At 47.9% G+C, this 17,204-nt stretch overlaps 4 protein-coding genes, 1 long non-coding RNA gene and 1 pseudogene across 5 annotated transcripts; all 6 read left to right on the forward strand.

The window, feature by feature from the left end:
* The first annotated feature begins 737 nt into the window (after positions 1 to 737).
* LOC148816464 (histone H2B 1/2-like) lies at positions 738 to 1,360 on the forward strand. The gene has a single exon (XM_088940058.1). The coding sequence runs from the start codon at positions 748 to 750 to the stop codon at positions 1,120 to 1,122; it is 375 nt and encodes a 124-aa protein (XP_088796184.1). The 5' UTR covers positions 738 to 747; the 3' UTR covers positions 1,123 to 1,360.
* Positions 1,361 to 3,632: 2,272 nt separating this feature from the next.
* On the forward strand, positions 3,633 to 4,405 carry LOC148816465 (histone H1 pseudogene; annotated as a pseudogene).
* Positions 4,406 to 5,403: 998 nt separating this feature from the next.
* LOC148816466 (histone H2A-like) lies at positions 5,404 to 9,884 on the forward strand. Its single transcript, XM_088940048.1, has 2 exons — positions 5,404 to 5,775; positions 9,519 to 9,884. The coding sequence occupies exons 1-2, from the start codon at positions 5,404 to 5,406 to the stop codon at positions 9,834 to 9,836; spliced, it is 690 nt and encodes a 229-aa protein (XP_088796174.1). The 3' UTR covers positions 9,837 to 9,884.
* LOC148816467 (histone H3) lies at positions 6,596 to 7,006 on the forward strand. The gene has a single exon (XM_088940054.1). It carries the CDS (start codon positions 6,596 to 6,598, stop codon positions 7,004 to 7,006), a length of 411 nt encoding a protein of 136 aa, XP_088796180.1.
* On the forward strand, positions 8,047 to 8,358 carry LOC148816468 (histone H4). Its single transcript, XM_088939857.1, has one exon. It carries the CDS (start codon positions 8,047 to 8,049, stop codon positions 8,356 to 8,358), a length of 312 nt encoding a protein of 103 aa, XP_088795983.1.
* A 262-nt stretch (positions 9,885 to 10,146) lies between the features above and the next one.
* Positions 10,147 to 16,461, forward strand: LOC148816469 (uncharacterized). The gene is made up of 3 exons (XR_016094704.1): positions 10,147 to 10,268; positions 11,020 to 11,202; positions 14,008 to 16,461. It is a non-coding gene; the product is annotated as an uncharacterized LOC148816469 (long non-coding RNA).
* Positions 16,462 to 17,204: the final 743 nt, after the last annotated feature.

Here is a 17,204-nt window from a genome sequence, read left to right on the forward strand (position 1 = left end):
TTAAGAGCCACCCAGTCTTTCGATTAAGGAGCGATTGATTCTTATTGTGTACTGAGCCGTGTGATTCGGGTATTATCTGTATTAGAAACTGAACTCTGAATTAGAAATTCTGAATTCCTCCCTGTCTTTACAGACCGCTTCCTCGGCTCTCGCTGTATATGTGTCTGTATTAACTAATTCAGTCGGAGAAAATGCATGGTAGTTTTTTAGCGACCTACTGTTTTCACCGTTTTCACAGAGCAAAGAATTCCGATTAAGACATTTGCGCGACTTTATTCTCAAATGTCCGGCGCCAAATGGTAAACAGAAAATGCAGTGGGAGAAGACGGGGGTGGTTATGGGTTAAATTGCATCTAACAATGCAGCCAGAGTTAATTTGGTGTTTTCGATGCAAGTAAAACCTTTGATTTTTAGAAATGGCGATAGACCTGATGCATTCATTAAACGTAGATCGAGACCAAAGGGGAAAAAAATATGTATTTCTGCTTCCCTGATTGCCACGAGGTCTTTGTTCTCAATGCTGGTTGGAACCGGCTGGGGCCGGCTTGACTACGGCACAAAGGTCAAGATGCAGCGGAGCTTCTCATTGGTCCAGACGGACAGCCAATAGAAGCTGAATACTCGCAAAACAGCCAGATTAACCAATGAGAGCAGCTCTGCTTTGCCGGTGGCTTATTTGCATACCGCTACTATAAAAGCGTCTGCCAAAGAAGGAGGAAGCACATTAAAGCAAACCAGAGAGGAGACATGCCGGAACCAGCGAAATCCGCTCCCAAGAAGGGCTCCAAGAAAGCCGTGACCAAGACGGCCGCCAAGGGCACCAAGAAGCGCAGAAAGACCAGGAAGGAGAGCTACGCCATCTATGTGTACAAGGTGCTGAAGCAGGTGCACCCGGACACCGGCATCTCGTCGAAGGCCATGGGCATCATGAACTCGTTCGTCAGCGACATCTTCGAGCGCATCGCCGGCGAGGCCTCCCGCCTGGCGCACTACAACAAGCGCTCCACCATCACCTCCCGGGAGATCCAGACCGCCGTGCGCCTGCTGCTGCCCGGAGAGCTGGCCAAGCACGCCGTGTCCGAGGGCACCAAGGCCGTCACCAAGTACACCAGCTCCAAGTAAACCCGGCCCGCCCGTCCCCGATCAGCGAACCCAAAGGCTCTTTTAAGAGCCGCCCACAGACTCGAGAAGGAGCAGATACTGACTATGATCATTATAACTAAAGACTGCTTATGACTTTAACTACACAGAGTTACATATTCCCGTGTTCTGTGGAGAAAAAAAAACAACCAACCTAAATGAGGTTTTATGTGTCTGATTTTAGTTTGTTACTGCTTATTTATTGTATTAATAAATATTTAAATATCTGCAGCGTCCCGGCATATCTGTAAGATGAGGTAAGTGATGGTATATATAAGATCTGTCTGTAAGGCTACAGCTGAACCAGGACGAGGCTCAGGGAGCAGAGACCACGGTTGTCCAGCAGGGGGAGCAGGAGAGAAATAATCGTTTTTATTCGTAAACAAAGCAGAGGTTATTGACCTGTACTGCAGCCACTTATCAAAACTCTAACGCAGTTCTTTAAACTGGAGAAAATACACACTCCAGGGTACCTGCATGCCTATGCTCAATAGTAAGGTAGTTAACAGCTAGTTGTAGCCAGCAGCCTTATCACCCTGCAGCCCCACTGGAGCTCAGCAGTGTGAGCCTGGTCAGTACCTGGAGGGGAGACTCCTGGGAAAAACTAAGGCTGCTGCTGGAAGAGGTGTGAGTGGGGCCAGGCTATAATACCCCATTATAGGTCCTGACTCTCTGTGGTCATTAAAAATCCCAGGGTGTTTCTTGAAAAGAGTAGGGTTGTTACCCCAGTGTCCTGGCCAAATTTCCCCCTGGTCTTTACCCATCATGGCCTCCTAATAATCCCCCTCTCTGAACTGGCTCCATCACTCTGCTCTCCTCCCCACTGAGAGCTGGTGTGTGGGGGGAGGACTGGAGCATCATCCAGGTGGGGCTGCACGCTGGTGGGGGTGGAGGGGATCCCCATGACCTGTAAAGAGCTTTGAGTGGAGTGTCCAGGAAAGAGCTATATAAATAAATTATTCTTATTCTTAATGGACCCAGATCTCGTCCTGTTGTTTGTAGAGAGTAGCGAGGGGATCAACATGGCTGGACAACTTGCTCCATTCTCCCACAGCTCTTTGGGTAAAGCAGTGTCTCCTGTTTAAAAAACTACACTTGTTTGGTGTATTTAGACTGTTTCTTTACCAAGGAGCGATTGCTGTTCTATGAAAGGGAATTCACACTGCAGCAATTTGGTGTTTATGAGTAACGGTCTAGAACAAAACTAATCTGTAGCAAGACTGAAGAATTATTGAGAATAATAAAGAACCAGTGAGAATACGCCCCCCCCCCCCCCCCACACACACACACACACACACACACGGCAGAACTGACAATTAACTAAATACAAGAACTCAGGGTGTTTCTACACTGTGTGGATAATTCAGTATTAGTGTAGGTCTTCTATTTGATTAATATTATTAAGATAGGTTTCAAAATAAAGCATCTACAACTTCTGCCTCTCAGGTCTTGATTTTAATTCGGGATGGAAGAATCCTTCTGAATGGAGTCTGCATGTCTCCAATTTCTGCCCTGTTCCTGCTGGATTGGTATGAGTCCTACCGTGAGCCCCAGAGACAAACTTCTTAATTTAAATCTCTGGGGAATGGACGGGTGTCCACACGATCCAGATGAAAGAAAATAAAACTAAGCATTTTGAAATTCCTTTTTTTCTGCCCGTCTTGTACGAACAGTAATATCACGGGCTTTCTGCTAACTGTCTCCTCCCGAGAAGCTGGGACGATGCTGAAGGATCTGGAGGAACTGAAATCCGAAGTAACAGGTTTAGAAAGAGCTTCAGGAATGTTGGTATTGACGGTAGAGAGTCGCGGTCTTTACTAAAGCCCCATTGAAGAATCGCCTTTGAAGGAAGAGATTTGGAAATATATGAGATAAACAAAGCGACAAAATACGCTTGTAAAGCATTTTGTAAAAGCGTATCTGTGGAAAAACTCGAAATACTCCGAAATTCACAGGGATAAAACTGTCTAGTTTGACAAAACTTGTCCGTCTCCTTAGAAACAGCGAGTCCGGGAGTGTGTTAATGACACTGAACATAGAGCAAAATAAATCATCAGTTTAAAATAATTCAGAATTCATTCTTATTGTGGTACATGACCGGCGGCCTCGGCTGTATTATGTACACATTGTTTTTGTCTTTACTGACGGTTTAAGTACATTTATTTTAGAAATAGACGACAAAGTGCCGGGCGAGCACCGCCTTTCGTGAGCTCTGTTGTTGGAGTTTGAGCAATTCTGTCAAAATTACCGAACAGAAACAGCTGTAACTCAACTGCATATTAAAGAACAGGGGGTTTTCTCTGCATTTTGCATCTTTTGTACTCGTTTCGGTGTAGTTGTGAGGATTACGGGGCAGTTTTGTGCGCGGAGAAAACACAAGTGCGAGCGGGCTGTGCGGAGCGGAGCTGCAGCAGCAGCGGTTGAGTCTCCACGGTTCTCATGCGGCCTTGAAGTCCCGCCTGCGCGCGGAGCCGCAGACAGTCCGACAGCAGACAGAGACGCAGCGATGGCAGAAGAAGTCGCTCCGGCCCCCGCCGCCGCGCCGGCCAAGGCGCCCAAGAAGAAGAGCGCCGCCAAGCCCAAGAAAGCGGGCCCCAGCGTGGGAGAGCTCATCCTGAAGGCCGTGTCCGCCTCCAAGGAGCGCAGCGGCGTGTCCCTGGCCGCCCTGAAGAAGTCCCTGGCGGCCGGCGGCTACGACGTGGAGAAGAACAACTCCCGCGTCAAGCTGGCCATCAAGAGCCTGGTGACCAAGGGCACCCTGGTGCAGACCAAGGGCACCGGCGCCTCGGGCTCCTTCAAGCTCAACAAGAAGCAGGCGGAGACCAAGACCAAGCCCGTGAAGAAAGCCGCCGCCGCCGCCAAAGCCAAGAAGCCGGCGGCCAAGAAACCCGCAGCGGCTAAGAAGCCAGCGGCCGCCAAGAAGCCCAAGAAGGCGGCGCCCAAGAAGCCGGCGGCCGCCAAGAAGTCGCCCAAGAAAGCCGCGAAGCCCGCAGCGGCCAAGAAGGCGACCAAGAGCCCCAAGAAGGCCAAGAAGCCCGCGGCGCCTAAGAAGGCAAAGAGCCCGAAGAAAGCCAAGGCAGCGAAGCCCAAGGTGGCCAAACCCAAGACGGCCAAAGCTAAGAAAGCGGCTCCCAAGAAGAAGTGAGCGATCGACCCCCGAGTTAGTTTCCTCCAAACCCAAAGGCTCTTCTAAGAGCCACCAGCCCTTCCGAGAGAGAGCGCAGACTTTCCCTTTTCACCGCCTGAAAGCGCCGGTTCGCTCGATGGGGGGAATAGTTATTTTACACGATGGGGGGGTATTGAGTTTTAGCGATTAAAGTATCCTTTTTCTTGAAATTGAAACTGAAATGCGATATTTAGTCGAACTGAGTAAAATATTGTTCAAATGTAAATACTATTGCAAATAATGGGTGCATAGGGAAGGTTTTGTAGAATTATAAGGGGGCCTTTTCGTTAAGAATGAAACTTTCTAATCGTCACTGAGCAACGCTGTGACTCCTTGTATCTCATCACCAACAATGAGGTGAAATGTTACACTGTTACATTGCCCGTAGGTTTTCATTAGTGTGTGACTTGCAATTCGTGACTGCTAGTCTCGCAGCTATAGCGGACTTGTGAAAAGGCGTAACGTGACAACTTGATCACTATAAGAGCGACAACGGTGACTTTTCAATACTGAGCCCTCGCAGGCGGGTGATCCAGATTCTTATGGGAGTTGAGCTTAATTCCACTCAAGGTAGCGTGTTAAGACATAGTTACTGAGAGTCAGATGGCGGTGAAATTCACTAAAATATACTTTCTAAAGCATGAAAATGACCGATTAAGCAGTGTGTTTTGCACATTATCTGTTGTAGTTTTGCTAATCGCCTGTTGTTCTGCACATGGCCTGTTGTCTCTGTCTTTCTTTTCTTATGCAACTGTATTGTTGTTTTTTACCACTTACCGTCTGAGAGGTAGCTAAATAGCATTTCGCTATTCCATATACCTGTGTATTAGAATAATGATAATAAGCTTGAAATTGAAAAACAAATATTGGTCCTTCGCTCGGCAGCAGAGCCGCGCTGTGTTCAGAGTCCGAATTTCCCTCCTGCCTGTTGATTGGTCGAGACCGAGAGCGCTGGGTGGCAACACTGATCTCTGATTGGGTGGAGAGCTTGTTCCCGTCCAACCAATCAAATTCAGCCGCGACTCTTCAAAAGCGGGGCGGCAGACAACTTGTGATCATTGTTGTCACATTTCTTCAGACAAGCTTGATAGTGCAAGATGAGCGGCAGAGGAAAGACCGGCGGTAAGGCTAGAGCCAAGGCCAAGACTCGCTCTTCCAGGGCCGGATTGCAGTTCCCTGTGGGCCGTGTCCACCGCCTGCTGCGCAAGGGAAACTATGCCGAGCGGGTCGGCGCCGGAGCCCCGGTGTATCTGGCCGCGGTGCTGGAGTACCTGACCGCCGAGATCCTGGAGCTGGCTGGCAACGCCGCCCGGGACAACAAGAAGACCCGCATCATCCCCCGGCACCTGCAGCTCGCCGTCCGCAACGACGAGGAGCTGAACAAGCTGCTGGGCGGCGTGACCATCGCGCAGGGCGGCGTGCTGCCCAACATCCAGGCGGTGCTGCTGCCCAAGAAGACCGAGAAGCCGGTCAAGAGCAAGTAAACAGCCCGGCAGAGACCCCGACTGACCCCGAACACAAAGGCTCTTTTAAGAGCCACCCACAGCCTCTTGAAAAGAGCGATTTCTGTTTTTATTAATATAAGTGCAATATACATTTATAAATAGGTCGGAGCACGTGTTTTTGTTCCTCAGTGGTGTCTGTGGCTCCGTATCACAGCCGCTGTGTGGACGAGCGATTTCTGTTGCGCTCCCAATACAGTTCATACGATCATTTTCTTTGTTCCGTTCGTTCAGGTAGATTTTCACCTTTTAATTATAAACCGAGCAGAACAAACTGGGTTCCCTATAGTACTTGTAATGGGGTTTAGAAGATTGTTCTCTTAATTCACATTATTCTATCATTTACATTAGTGTATAACGAGCTTTTTACCCCGAGCTGCAGAGTTGAACAGAAATCGGGGTCCCTCAGCACAGCACTCCTCCCCTGAGTCACAGGATGCGCTTTTACACTGTAACATATGTTTGATTTAACTTCATTATAGTAGGATTACACTATTTCATGATTTAATGGAAGTATATTCTTGTCCTACATTATTATAGTTAAAAGTAATAAAGGTTCTTGCCAGGTTATTGATTTCTAGGTATAAAAACGCCTTTATACTTTGACTTGATCAAACAAAGAGGATTGGAGAGGGTGTATGAACTGCGCGCTCCTTCTCAAACGATCCAATCAGCGAGAGGGTCCCGGGGCCGTTCAGCCAATCAGGACGGGGCTGCCTGCGCATATAAACCCGAGTGCCGGCAGCACCTCTCACTACAGTGCTGATTGTGAAGAGCAGCGAGGAAGATGGCGAGAACCAAGCAGACCGCTCGCAAGTCCACCGGCGGCAAGGCGCCCAGGAAGCAGCTGGCCACCAAGGCTGCCCGCAAGAGCGCCCCCGCCACCGGCGGCGTGAAGAAGCCCCACCGCTACAGGCCCGGCACCGTGGCTCTGCGGGAGATCCGCCGCTACCAGAAGTCCACCGAGCTGCTGATCCGCAAGCTGCCTTTCCAGCGCCTGGTGAGAGAGATCGCCCAGGACTTCAAGACCGACCTGCGCTTCCAGAGCTCCGCCGTCATGGCTCTGCAGGAGGCCAGCGAGGCTTACCTGGTGGGGCTCTTCGAGGACACCAACCTGTGCGCCATCCACGCCAAGAGGGTGACCATCATGCCCAAAGACATCCAGCTGGCCCGCCGCATCCGCGGGGAGCGCGCTTAGACACGGACCGCCCGCTGCAGGATCTTTCCCCTTGAACACAAAGGCTCTTTTCAGAGCCACCACAACACTCGAGAGGGTTCATATATTCCACTATAGCCTGTACGAGGCACAATTCTCGTTTGGTTAGGTGATAAGTGAAATCCGTACTGAGAAGCGGTTTTCTACCCCCTCGTGTAAAAGCCCATTCGCGCACGACTACACTGCTGCAGTTACCCACCGACACACGTCCCCCTTTTGCTCTACCTCTGTTTTTCAGCCTTCATATCTACCTTTGAAAGTTTAAGTGCATGGGATTATTTTAATGATACAAGAACGAGTGGCATTAAAACCCCTTACACTACTATACGTTTTACGAATTCGGTGTCTGTTCGCAATTAAGTAGCAGCTTACTGGTCCCTCCATCGCTCTTCATTTCACCCCAGAAGAAGCATTTATACTGCAGTACAGATCTGTGAGGACCACTGTGCTAACTAGCCATGAACCTCAGACAATCCATGTGATCGAGATTTCAATGAAATGGTTTAAGAACGTTTATAAAGACAGTTTGGGTGAAGCATTTCCTTTTAAGCGTTTTAAAAGACGTCCTTACATTTTGGACTTTTTAACAGCTGGATTGTTTATTCAATGCTACATAAGGGGTGGAGAACGAGATATGTACTACTTCAACGATGAATGCTTTATGTCAGCTATTCATGACCCTCATACACAGTAGTACACTACATTTTCCATTCCGAATTCTGTGTTTTTGTGTTGTGCGCGGAATTAGGTCTAAATCTACACGAGAATATTACAGCACCTCGGGTCGCATCAACATAAACATTGAATACTCGAGGTCTGTCCTCTGCAGCGCTGCTGTGGGAGAGCTCACGGCAGGGAAGGGGTTCATGTGCAGTCTGGGCTGCTGCTGCAGTCGGAGAGGAGGCGGGCTCGTGTGTCAGTGCGCCTCCGGTCTCAAGCAGGTCCGCTCTCAGGCTTGAAAAGAGAAGCGCCGCGGCTGCAGCCCAGCAGTGTGTGTTGTGTTCACAGCTGATAACTTGAAGATGTCTGGAAGAGGCAAAGGCGGAAAGGGACTCGGAAAAGGAGGCGCTAAGCGTCACCGCAAGGTTCTCCGTGACAACATCCAGGGAATCACCAAGCCCGCCATCCGCCGCCTGGCTCGCCGTGGGGGAGTGAAGCGGATCTCCGGGCTGATCTACGAGGAGACCCGCGGGGTGCTGAAGGTGTTCCTGGAGAACGTCATCCGCGACGCCGTCACCTACACTGAGCACGCCAAGAGGAAGACCGTCACCGCCATGGACGTGGTGTACGCGCTGAAGCGCCAGGGCCGCACCCTGTACGGCTTCGGAGGCTGAACAGGAGCGGAGCTTCACTGCCGGACCGGACCCCGACGTATCAACCCAAAGGCTCTTTTAAGAGCCACCCACCTTCTCAGAAGAGAGCTCTAATCTGTTTGGGTATCGAAGTTTTATTTTGAAAACCATATTTGCAAGTATGAAATAAAGTAATCACAGAGTCGCTTTATTACACACTGGTACACTATACAATACAGAGCGACCTATATATGGATGTGGCTGCTAATGGGGTAGCGTTTCTTGGTGAAACACGTTATGCTGCCCAGAAGTGTTGGTGTGGTAGTTTTTGTCCCTATCACTCGTACGCTGTGTTTTGCGTTTTGTATTTAAACTATTTTCTTCTGATAAGCCTCCTTAAAAAATGCGTTCGAAAGGGTAGAAAATTGCTATTAGATCATGGGGCAGAATGGGGTTCAGCTTCTAAATGTTTTTTTTTTATTCTTCAAGCTTGGTTTGTCTTTTAAGAAAGCGCTTTTGTGATATCGGGCCGTTTCTAACCCTCCCGCCCCGCCAGGAAGCTGCTCGGCTCTTTGTTCGCTCAGACGCGGCGGGAGGTCGAGACAAAGACGCTCGAAGCGCTTGAAATCCATTTGCAAAGAGCCCTTCTGCTTACGTTCACTTTGTAGAAAGGTTTAGTGTGATGTTTTCTTGTGCTCAGACTAATTTGAAACCTGTGCTAAAGCTCAAAAGTTTTGCGATAAAATGCTGTTGGTTCAGAATTGATTTTAAAATTGCCTAGATTATCACCAAGAGTTCTTTTGACTCCAAGTTTGCACAAATTGGACAGTTTACACCGAGCACATTGTTTTCTAGAGAAGGAGATATAAGAGTCGGATTTCAGAAAACGGATCACACGGCCCTTTGTTCCTGTGTGCGCGGGCGGAGGGGAGAGAGAGGCGCCTGGAGTCAGAGCGAGCGGCTCGGGCGCTCAGCCGTTTGAATTTCATTGGCGGAGAGCGCAGCCAATAGGAGAGCAGCTCTCTCGCTGACCAATGAGCCGGCATCTGTGCTGAGCGAGCTGATTTGCATGCGGCCGCTATAAATAGAGGGCTGCAGGAGATGGGTGATTTTATTACTGTCTGTGCAGTCTGCAGTGTGTGAATATGCCTGAACCAGCGAAATCCGCTCCCAAGAAGGGCTCCAAGAAAGCCGTGACCAAGACGGCCGGGAAAGGCGGCAAGAAGCGCAGAAAGACCAGGAAGGAGAGCTACGCCATCTACGTGTACAAGGTGCTGAAGCAGGTGCACCCGGACACCGGTATCTCGTCGAAGGCCATGGGCATCATGAACTCGTTCGTCAGCGACATCTTCGAGCGCATCGCCGGCGAGGCCTCCCGCCTGGCGCACTACAACAAGCGCTCCACCATCACCTCCCGGGAGATCCAGACCGCCGTGCGCCTGCTGCTGCCCGGAGAGCTGGCCAAGCACGCCGTGTCCGAGGGCACCAAGGCCGTCACCAAGTACACCAGCTCCAAGTAAACCCGGCCCGCCCGTCCCGGATCTACGAACCCAAAGGCTCTTTTAAGAGCCGCCCACATACTCGAGAAGGGGCACTTGACCTTTTTTTGTGTGCATGTTATTACTTTATCCGAAATACTGAAGCGCCTTTGAGCTGCGCTTATTAAACGTAAATCTGTTTTGGACAGAACAGGCTGTCTATATTTCGTGTTGTGTGTATTTTATGCAGACTTTCCGTTTACGTTTAATATTTCAGGCTGTCTGAAGAACGTATTGTTTGCATAATCTGAGTATGCGTTTTCAGGAAGTGTGATTTATGTCTAATTAATAGGGATTTCACGCCAAATAACGCGAACACCGGTGCTGTTCGTGCCTATCGGCTCTCCGGCAGGGAAGAGGTTAATGTTTCTGCTGCTGCACGAGTCAGAGAAGGAGGGATCGTGTCTCAACCAGGTCCGCTTGCATGTTTTCTCCTTTTTATTTTTAGTTTGTTTTAACGATTAGAAATTTACAACTGCGTCTAAATCCTGTTATTATATGGTCGCATGTTTTTAGGCAGTATAAATCGTGCGAGCTTCCATGAAACAGCCTCCATGTCTGACCTGAAACAATTATTTCGGATCTTAATGAAGCGAAACACAAGTCTCAGTTTTTAAGTTGCTGTTTATCTTGAGATGGAGTATATTTTGAAAATGCAGGATATTGAAATGTTTCTGTGGAGTTTAGGTATTACTATTTTACAAGTATTTTCTATAGAAAACAGAAGAATCACAAACAGTAAAAATGTCAAACTGACCCTATGTTGTGAAGGCTTTATTTCGAAAGATAGATACTTTATTGATCCCGTGAGGGAAATTGCAGTGCAACAGCAGCTTAACACAGTCAACACAGCACAGTGTAACGAAGGATACAATAATAATAATAATGCAGTACAATCAGTGCACTAAGTGCACTAAGAAGAGTTACTGACAGTCCAAAACACACAAAGACCAAACCAGAACAGTACACAGAAAAGTTGTATTGCACAATATAAATATAAATGTATTAGTCCCTGGCATATATTGCACAAAACGGTTGTAAACGGGAAAAAGAAAATATTTTAAAGAAATAATTAAATATTCAAATTCTTTTTGGGAGAAAAAGCAGTCGCTTTGACTGAGAAACAGTTACAGGACCGATAGAAAAGTATCTCCCTGTTTGTAAGGTTACAGCTGAACCAGGGCGGAGCTCCTGGGTGCAGAGACCACGAGTGTCCAGCAGAGGGAGCAGGAGAGAGTGGATCGGGACACGCTAAGGGGAGAAAAGCAGGACACGCTTGTCTGGAAAACAAGGCAAATGTCTTTAAAATAAGAACTGCAGTCCACACGATTTCAGCTGTGGATCTCTGGTGAGTTAAATGATTTCTTCTTGCTGTCTGATAGCGGTTTTAGTGTCGGGTCATTAATAAATATTAAACGGAACGCAAGTTAAAGGAGTGAATTTAATTTGCTCATTTGATTTACTGGTTTTAAAATCTATATGAAATGGTGCAGAGGACTGAGGAAGAGACGAACTCGAAATGCAGTTCAGATATTCGAGAAAGGAGCGGCGTTTTTACATCGACTGTAAACGTTTTAAAAAGAAAGATTTCAAGAGTTTGCTCACAGACTTGGATGTGAATGTTTTGCTGTAAAGGGATTATGTGTCTTTCCCTGCTCTCACGTCCTGGGGGCCCGTAAAATTCGGAAAGATTAGATGTTAGTCCGAAACTATAATATTTGTATGGATTTCTCTATTCTGTAAAACAAATAATTACCTGTCAGAACTCTACAAAGTTTCAGAAAAGCACAGATTTAATAATATCCAAACCATCAAAAAATATTCAGAACCTTTCTCCAGTCATATAAAATGTATTCTCCAGGCTGTTTTCACTGGTAAATATGTTCCTCATGAGGATGGTTAGCTCTTGTCCTGCAGCACAGTTCCAGGGTATTACAGTGAGAACAGTGATTATCCAGGGTATTCCAGCTCACTGTTCCTTGTGGGTATTAGAGGTCAGAGGGCTCTGCCCCAGCTCTTAAATCACTGCGTCAAACCCATTCATCTGCACTCTTCTCTGCTAGAGTTCTGAGGGCTTTGCCCCAGCGCAGTGTTGAAGATCCCTGTCTGGGGTGGTGTTTTCAACACCCTCATATGCAAATCTACCTGTGAGAATGTGCAGTTCTTGTGCTCGGGTTCAACTATTTACAAGTATTATCATTCTTTGAGTCCTTTTGGTGGACATAAATATTTCATTGCTTTGATTTCAGCTTTCCTGGAATTACAACCTTGCATTGAAAACGCCCAAAAAATATATTGCAAACAGCAGGCAATTTCTTTCTCCTCTGATATAAGCGCCGGACACAGTAAGTCATTGCAAAGCTCCCCAGAACAAAACAAAAACATGTTATTTGCCGGTGAGGGTCTTGAGCACTTCCCACCCCTGTAAAACAGAGCCCAGCTGCCCACAGATATCCCCAGTCCTCTCTGGTGTCTGATTTCAACTTTGTAAAGCCAGTGCCGTAACCCTGTCTGTAGATGGTACTGTACTTGACCTTCAGTCTATATTGAAAAACTTGGCGGTTATACTTGATTCAGGCTTGACATTTGACCCACAGGTACAGCATATTGTCAAAACCTCTTTCTTTCACCTCAGAAATATGGCTTGACTACATCTTATGTGACCACTAACTGTTGCTGAAAAGCTGATCAACACATTTGTACTTGTGATTTCTGTGCTGTAGTTTTTCTCAGAATAGTTAGGGTAGGGTGAAAAGAAAGAGAGTCCAGCTCTCAGAAGAGTTTGGGCAGGCGGAGAGGGGAGTGTGAGTACAGCTGTGATTTCTGTGCTGTAGTTTTTCTCAGGCGAGTTTGGGAAGGTTGAGAGAAGTGGAGGAGTACTTGTGATTTCTGTGCTGTAGTTGGTCTCAGATGAGTTTAGGGAGGCGTGAGAGGATTAAGAGTTCTGCTGTGATTACTGTGCAGTAGTTTGTCTCAGAAGAGATTGGGGAGGGTGAGAGGGTGTGAGAGTTCAGCTGTGATTTCTGTGCTGTAGTTTTTCTCAGTAGAGTATGGCGAGCTGTGATTTCTGAGCTTGATTTGTATTTTATCTGAGACGAGTTTGGGCAGGGTGAGTTGGGGGTGAGAGTTCAGCTGTGCTTCATGAGTGTAGTTTGTCCACGATGTGTTTGGATAGGCTGAGGGATTGAAAGTCCAGTTGTGACTTTTTGTGTGTGCTGTATTTTGTTTTAGAACAGTTTGGGGAAGAGTGAGAGGAGGTGTGTCCGATTGTGAATTCTGTGCTGTAGTTAGTCTCAGAATAGTCTGGGGAGGAGTGAGAGTCTAGGTCTGATTTCTGTCCTGTAGTTTGTGTCAGAAGAGTTGGGGGATACAGTATAGGCACTGAGAGCACAATGTGTCCCTCTGTACTGTTGTCCCCCCTGGGTATACATTACTGCACAGAGCACCAACAGGTACCAGTCCACTGGGGTATACATTACTGCACAGAGCCAGCAGGTACCAGTCCGCTGGGGTATACATTACTGCACAGAGCCAGCAGGTACCAGTCCGCTGGGGTATACATTACTGCACAGAGCACCAACAGGTACCAGTCCGCTGGGGTATACCTTACTGCACAGAGCACCAACAGGTACCAGTCCGCTGGGGGTATACATTACTGCACAGACCAAACAGGTACCAGTCCACTGGGGTATACCTTACTGCACAGAGCACCAACAGGTACCAGTCCGCTGGGGGTATACATTACTGCACAGAGCCAACAGGTACTAGTCCGCTGGGGTATACATTACTGCACAGAGCCAGCAGGTACCAGTCCGCTGGGGTATACATTACTGCACAGAGCCAGCAGGTACCAGTCCGCTGGGGTATACATTACTGCACAGAGCCAACAGGTACCAGTCCGCTGGTGTATACATTACTGCACAGAGCCAACAGGTACCAGTCCGCTGGGGTATACAGTACATTACTGTACAGAGCTGCAGCATTGCCAGGTGGGCTAATTGAACCCAGAGCCCCAGTGCTGTGAGGTTGCAATTCTAGCCACTCTACCAGCATGCTGCCCTCACTATCGGCTCATAATCCTTAATTTTTCTTCACCCTGACTTCTGAAGTTACAGCTCTGACTGCCTTCGGTAAGACTTCATGTTCCTCCCAGGTGAAGCCGTCTCCGGCTCTGTGCAGCGTCGTGACCCAGCGCTGTGTGACAGGTGTGCTGGCAGAGAGCAGCGACCACTCTCATCTGAAGATCTCATGAAGCAGCCACTTACAGGCCCAGGTAAGACACTGCTTGACAGCTTTATAGCTGCTCATCAAGTAACTTCATATCAGCACTGGAGCATAATGTTGATTGTGTGATGAGAAGATTCAGCAGAATATATTTAAAGGAAATGGTCAAACCTGTAGATCAGTGGAAGAACAGATACAGATTTCAACAAGTTCACAAATTTGGGGAAACTTCTGTTGGAAAAAGCTGACATTTATTCATGCATCCTAAAGTTCAAACGCATCAAAAAGGAAGCAGTTCACAGTGTTGGAGGTTGTGTGGAGAGCAAGTAGAGACTCATTTACACATAATCCTGTCCTGCCTGGAAATTCAACAATACAGGAAACCTCTACATGAACCCTTAATAATATAGTGAACCTAAACACGCTGTTCCCGTCTCCCTGGTGTGTTTGAGTAGTTTTACTTTTGATTACTTGGAAGTAAAGGGTAGATTTATACTAGGCAATCCTTTAGCTGCCAGTAAGACAACAATCACAAGAAACTGGGTTTACTGGAAAGCCCCCAACATGTGAACAGTGGATCAGTGCTGTGAGGGAGATTTCCATCAAGAAAAAGAACAGCTTTCTCTCAGGTTACAGGCAGAGAGGTTTAGCAGATACTGGTGAGCCTGGATTGGATTTACAGCCTCACTCAAACCTGATTTCATTTGGTGAAGGAAGATGAACCAGTTTTCCAGTGTGGATTACGAGCTGTCTGTTGTGTTTTTACTGACTAGTTAGATTTCCTCCATCTGTACTGGCACAGTGTAGAGAGTTAACCACGTGGAAAAGCATGTCACTGTCAGATGGAGGAGGACAATTGCTGTGTCGTGTTTAGGCTTTATGTGTGTATCCTCTTGTTGGTGAATAAAAAGCCTGTGAGAATAACCTTTGGAAGTTCTCCGCTGTAATTCCAGGTGGTGTGGGAATTCTGCAGTTCTGTTCTGTTGGAGGCAACAATACTGATAGGACTACTATACCTTCAGCACTTCACTCAGAGGATTAAAACATTTGCCTCAAAAACTCAGCATGTAACCTAGGCGTCATATTAAAGGCTCTCGTGTAATTCTCATGTTAAAACAGTATCGATAACATGCTTCCTACAATTAAGAAATATTGCAAAACTAAGGCAGATTCTCTCCACTCAAGACACAGAGAAAGTAATACTGTACATGCTCTTGTATACAGCAGGTTAGACTACTGCAAAGCCCTACTATCAGGGAGCACCCACCACTCTTTCATCACCTTACAGCGAATTCAGAATGCAGCAGCTGGAATTGTTACTAGGAGCAGAAGGTATGACCAATATAACCCCCATGCTTAGCTCTCTTCATTGGATTCCTGTCAGGTACAGGGCGGACTTCAAAATCCTTCTACTTCCTTACAGGGCTCTCCGAGGTCAGGCACCTGTCTGTCTAATGGAACTTATTCATGTTTACCATCCAAGTCAGCCGGTTAGATCACAGAATGCAGGTCTTCTTCGTATTCCGCGCATTAATAAAAAAATTAATAAATAAAAGCCTTTAGATACAGGGCCCCTCGCTTATGAAAGCCCATGTTCGGGATGCCGAGTCGATCTCAGTATTCAAATCCAAACTGAAGACCTATTACTTCAGCCTAGCCTGCTCACACCTTACATTATAGCCTGCTGCAACCATGGCTGCTGGTGCTGCTGTACATGCCATTGTGTGTCTCTGTGTTGGCCCACCAGGTAGCTACATCTGTTCTGACCAAACTATCCTATTCTCCTCCCCACATGTCTGGATGGCGCCCGGGCTGGGTACCATCTGAGTTTGATGCTGCATCACTGCCTTGGCTCCAAGAGGGACATCGTGGATGTAGCTATCGTTTACGAGGATTTTGCTGGTCTACAGAGATCTGCATGGAGTACTGACATACAGAAGACATGATGGATGAATTAATACCTTCATTCATTTCTCCCTTTTTTAATTGTATAATTTTAGCATTTAGGGATTGGGCAGACAGTTGACCTTGGACCCCTACAGGTTTCTTTTCTCCTTACTGAGGAGTTTGTGGTTCCTCTCCTCCGTTGTCTTCTGGCCTTTTCTGTTCTGTATTCACAACATTTACGGTCACTTGTTTTGTTAAGTGCCTTGGGGCAACCTTGTTGTGAAAGGCGCTATGTAAAAATGCATTGAATTGAATTCTGCGAGCCACCCGTGACTCCGCCGGTGTCGGAGCGCAGAGGCTGTCCAGGGGTGCAGCTGGGACCCCAAGTCCACAGACAGGTTCAATGTGTTCTGCTGCAGTGAGACCCGAGTCTGCCAGGGGTCAGAGGTCAAGAGCTGCAGGGGCTCTCTAGCTCCCTGTACCCTAAGGGGAGGAGGCTCGGAGCTGGGAGACAGTGGGGTCCCGCTGTGGGGTCTGTGGGAGCGGTCAGCCGTCACCCCTCCTCTTGGTGGGGGAGCCTGTTGCCTTGATAGTTCATTCTGGCTTCACTTGCAAGGTGCACAACCCTCTTCTCCCTGACCTAACGCCCCACTGCCCGGAGGTGTGTTGCTGTGCTGACTGCTGTCTGAGGATCAGAGCGCCATCTGTCCTCCCAATCCCAGTGCCTGCAGCCCCTCCTCTGGAGAGGGTCGTGAGGAAGCCCTTCCCTCCTCTTGGACCCCCAGCTCCTCTCTCTCTGTGGTCTGACCTTCCTGATTGATGCCCTCTCCTGCCACAGGGGCTGATAACACCACGTCCATGATTAACTGCTGCCCTATTCCTGTGAGCTGTGGTGGCAGGTTTATTGGTTTATCTGGGGGAGGGAAGAAGCACAGTGCCAACAGAGCACCAGCTGAAGTCACACATGAGCCCAGAAGTGTCTGAATAAAAGAACTGGGGTTTCATTTTTTACCTCTTTATTAACTGAACACTGCTTTTCCCTTTTCAAGTTCCACGAAGGAGAAGACACTCAGTTCTCCTGTGTATCACAACTCTGCACGAAGTGGAGAGGTGATTGCTCTGCTGGGGTGTTTCCTGCAGGCAGCGACAGCAGATGCAGCTCCAGTACTCCAGCTCCTGCGGCTGGGACCCCAGTCTCCAATCGGGAAGCTGCAGGAGAGACTCTCCCCAGGGGAGACC

The sequence above is a fragment of the Atractosteus spatula genome, chromosome 22, assembly GCF_055471065.1.
Source record: "Atractosteus spatula isolate fAtrSpa1 chromosome 22, fAtrSpa1.hap1, whole genome shotgun sequence".
NCBI lineage: Eukaryota > Metazoa > Chordata > Actinopteri > Semionotiformes > Lepisosteidae > Atractosteus > Atractosteus spatula.

Bases quoted from the DNA above. Each gene is read 5' to 3' on its own strand.
- LOC148816466 (XM_088940048.1), top strand. From the start codon at position 5,404: ATGAGCGGCAGAGGAAAGACCGGCGGTAAGGCTAGAGCCAAGGCCAAG. The intron at 5,776-9,518 runs GTCAAGAGCAAG...GCCGTGACCAAG, and splicing joins CCAAGAAGACCGAGAAGCCG to ACGGCCGGGAAAGGCGGCAA.
- LOC148816467 (XM_088940054.1), top strand. From the start codon at position 6,596: ATGGCGAGAACCAAGCAGACCGCTCGCAAGTCCACCGGCGGCAAGGCG.
- LOC148816468 (XM_088939857.1), top strand. From the start codon at position 8,047: ATGTCTGGAAGAGGCAAAGGCGGAAAGGGACTCGGAAAAGGAGGCGCT.
- LOC148816464 (XM_088940058.1), top strand. From the start codon at position 748: ATGCCGGAACCAGCGAAATCCGCTCCCAAGAAGGGCTCCAAGAAAGCC.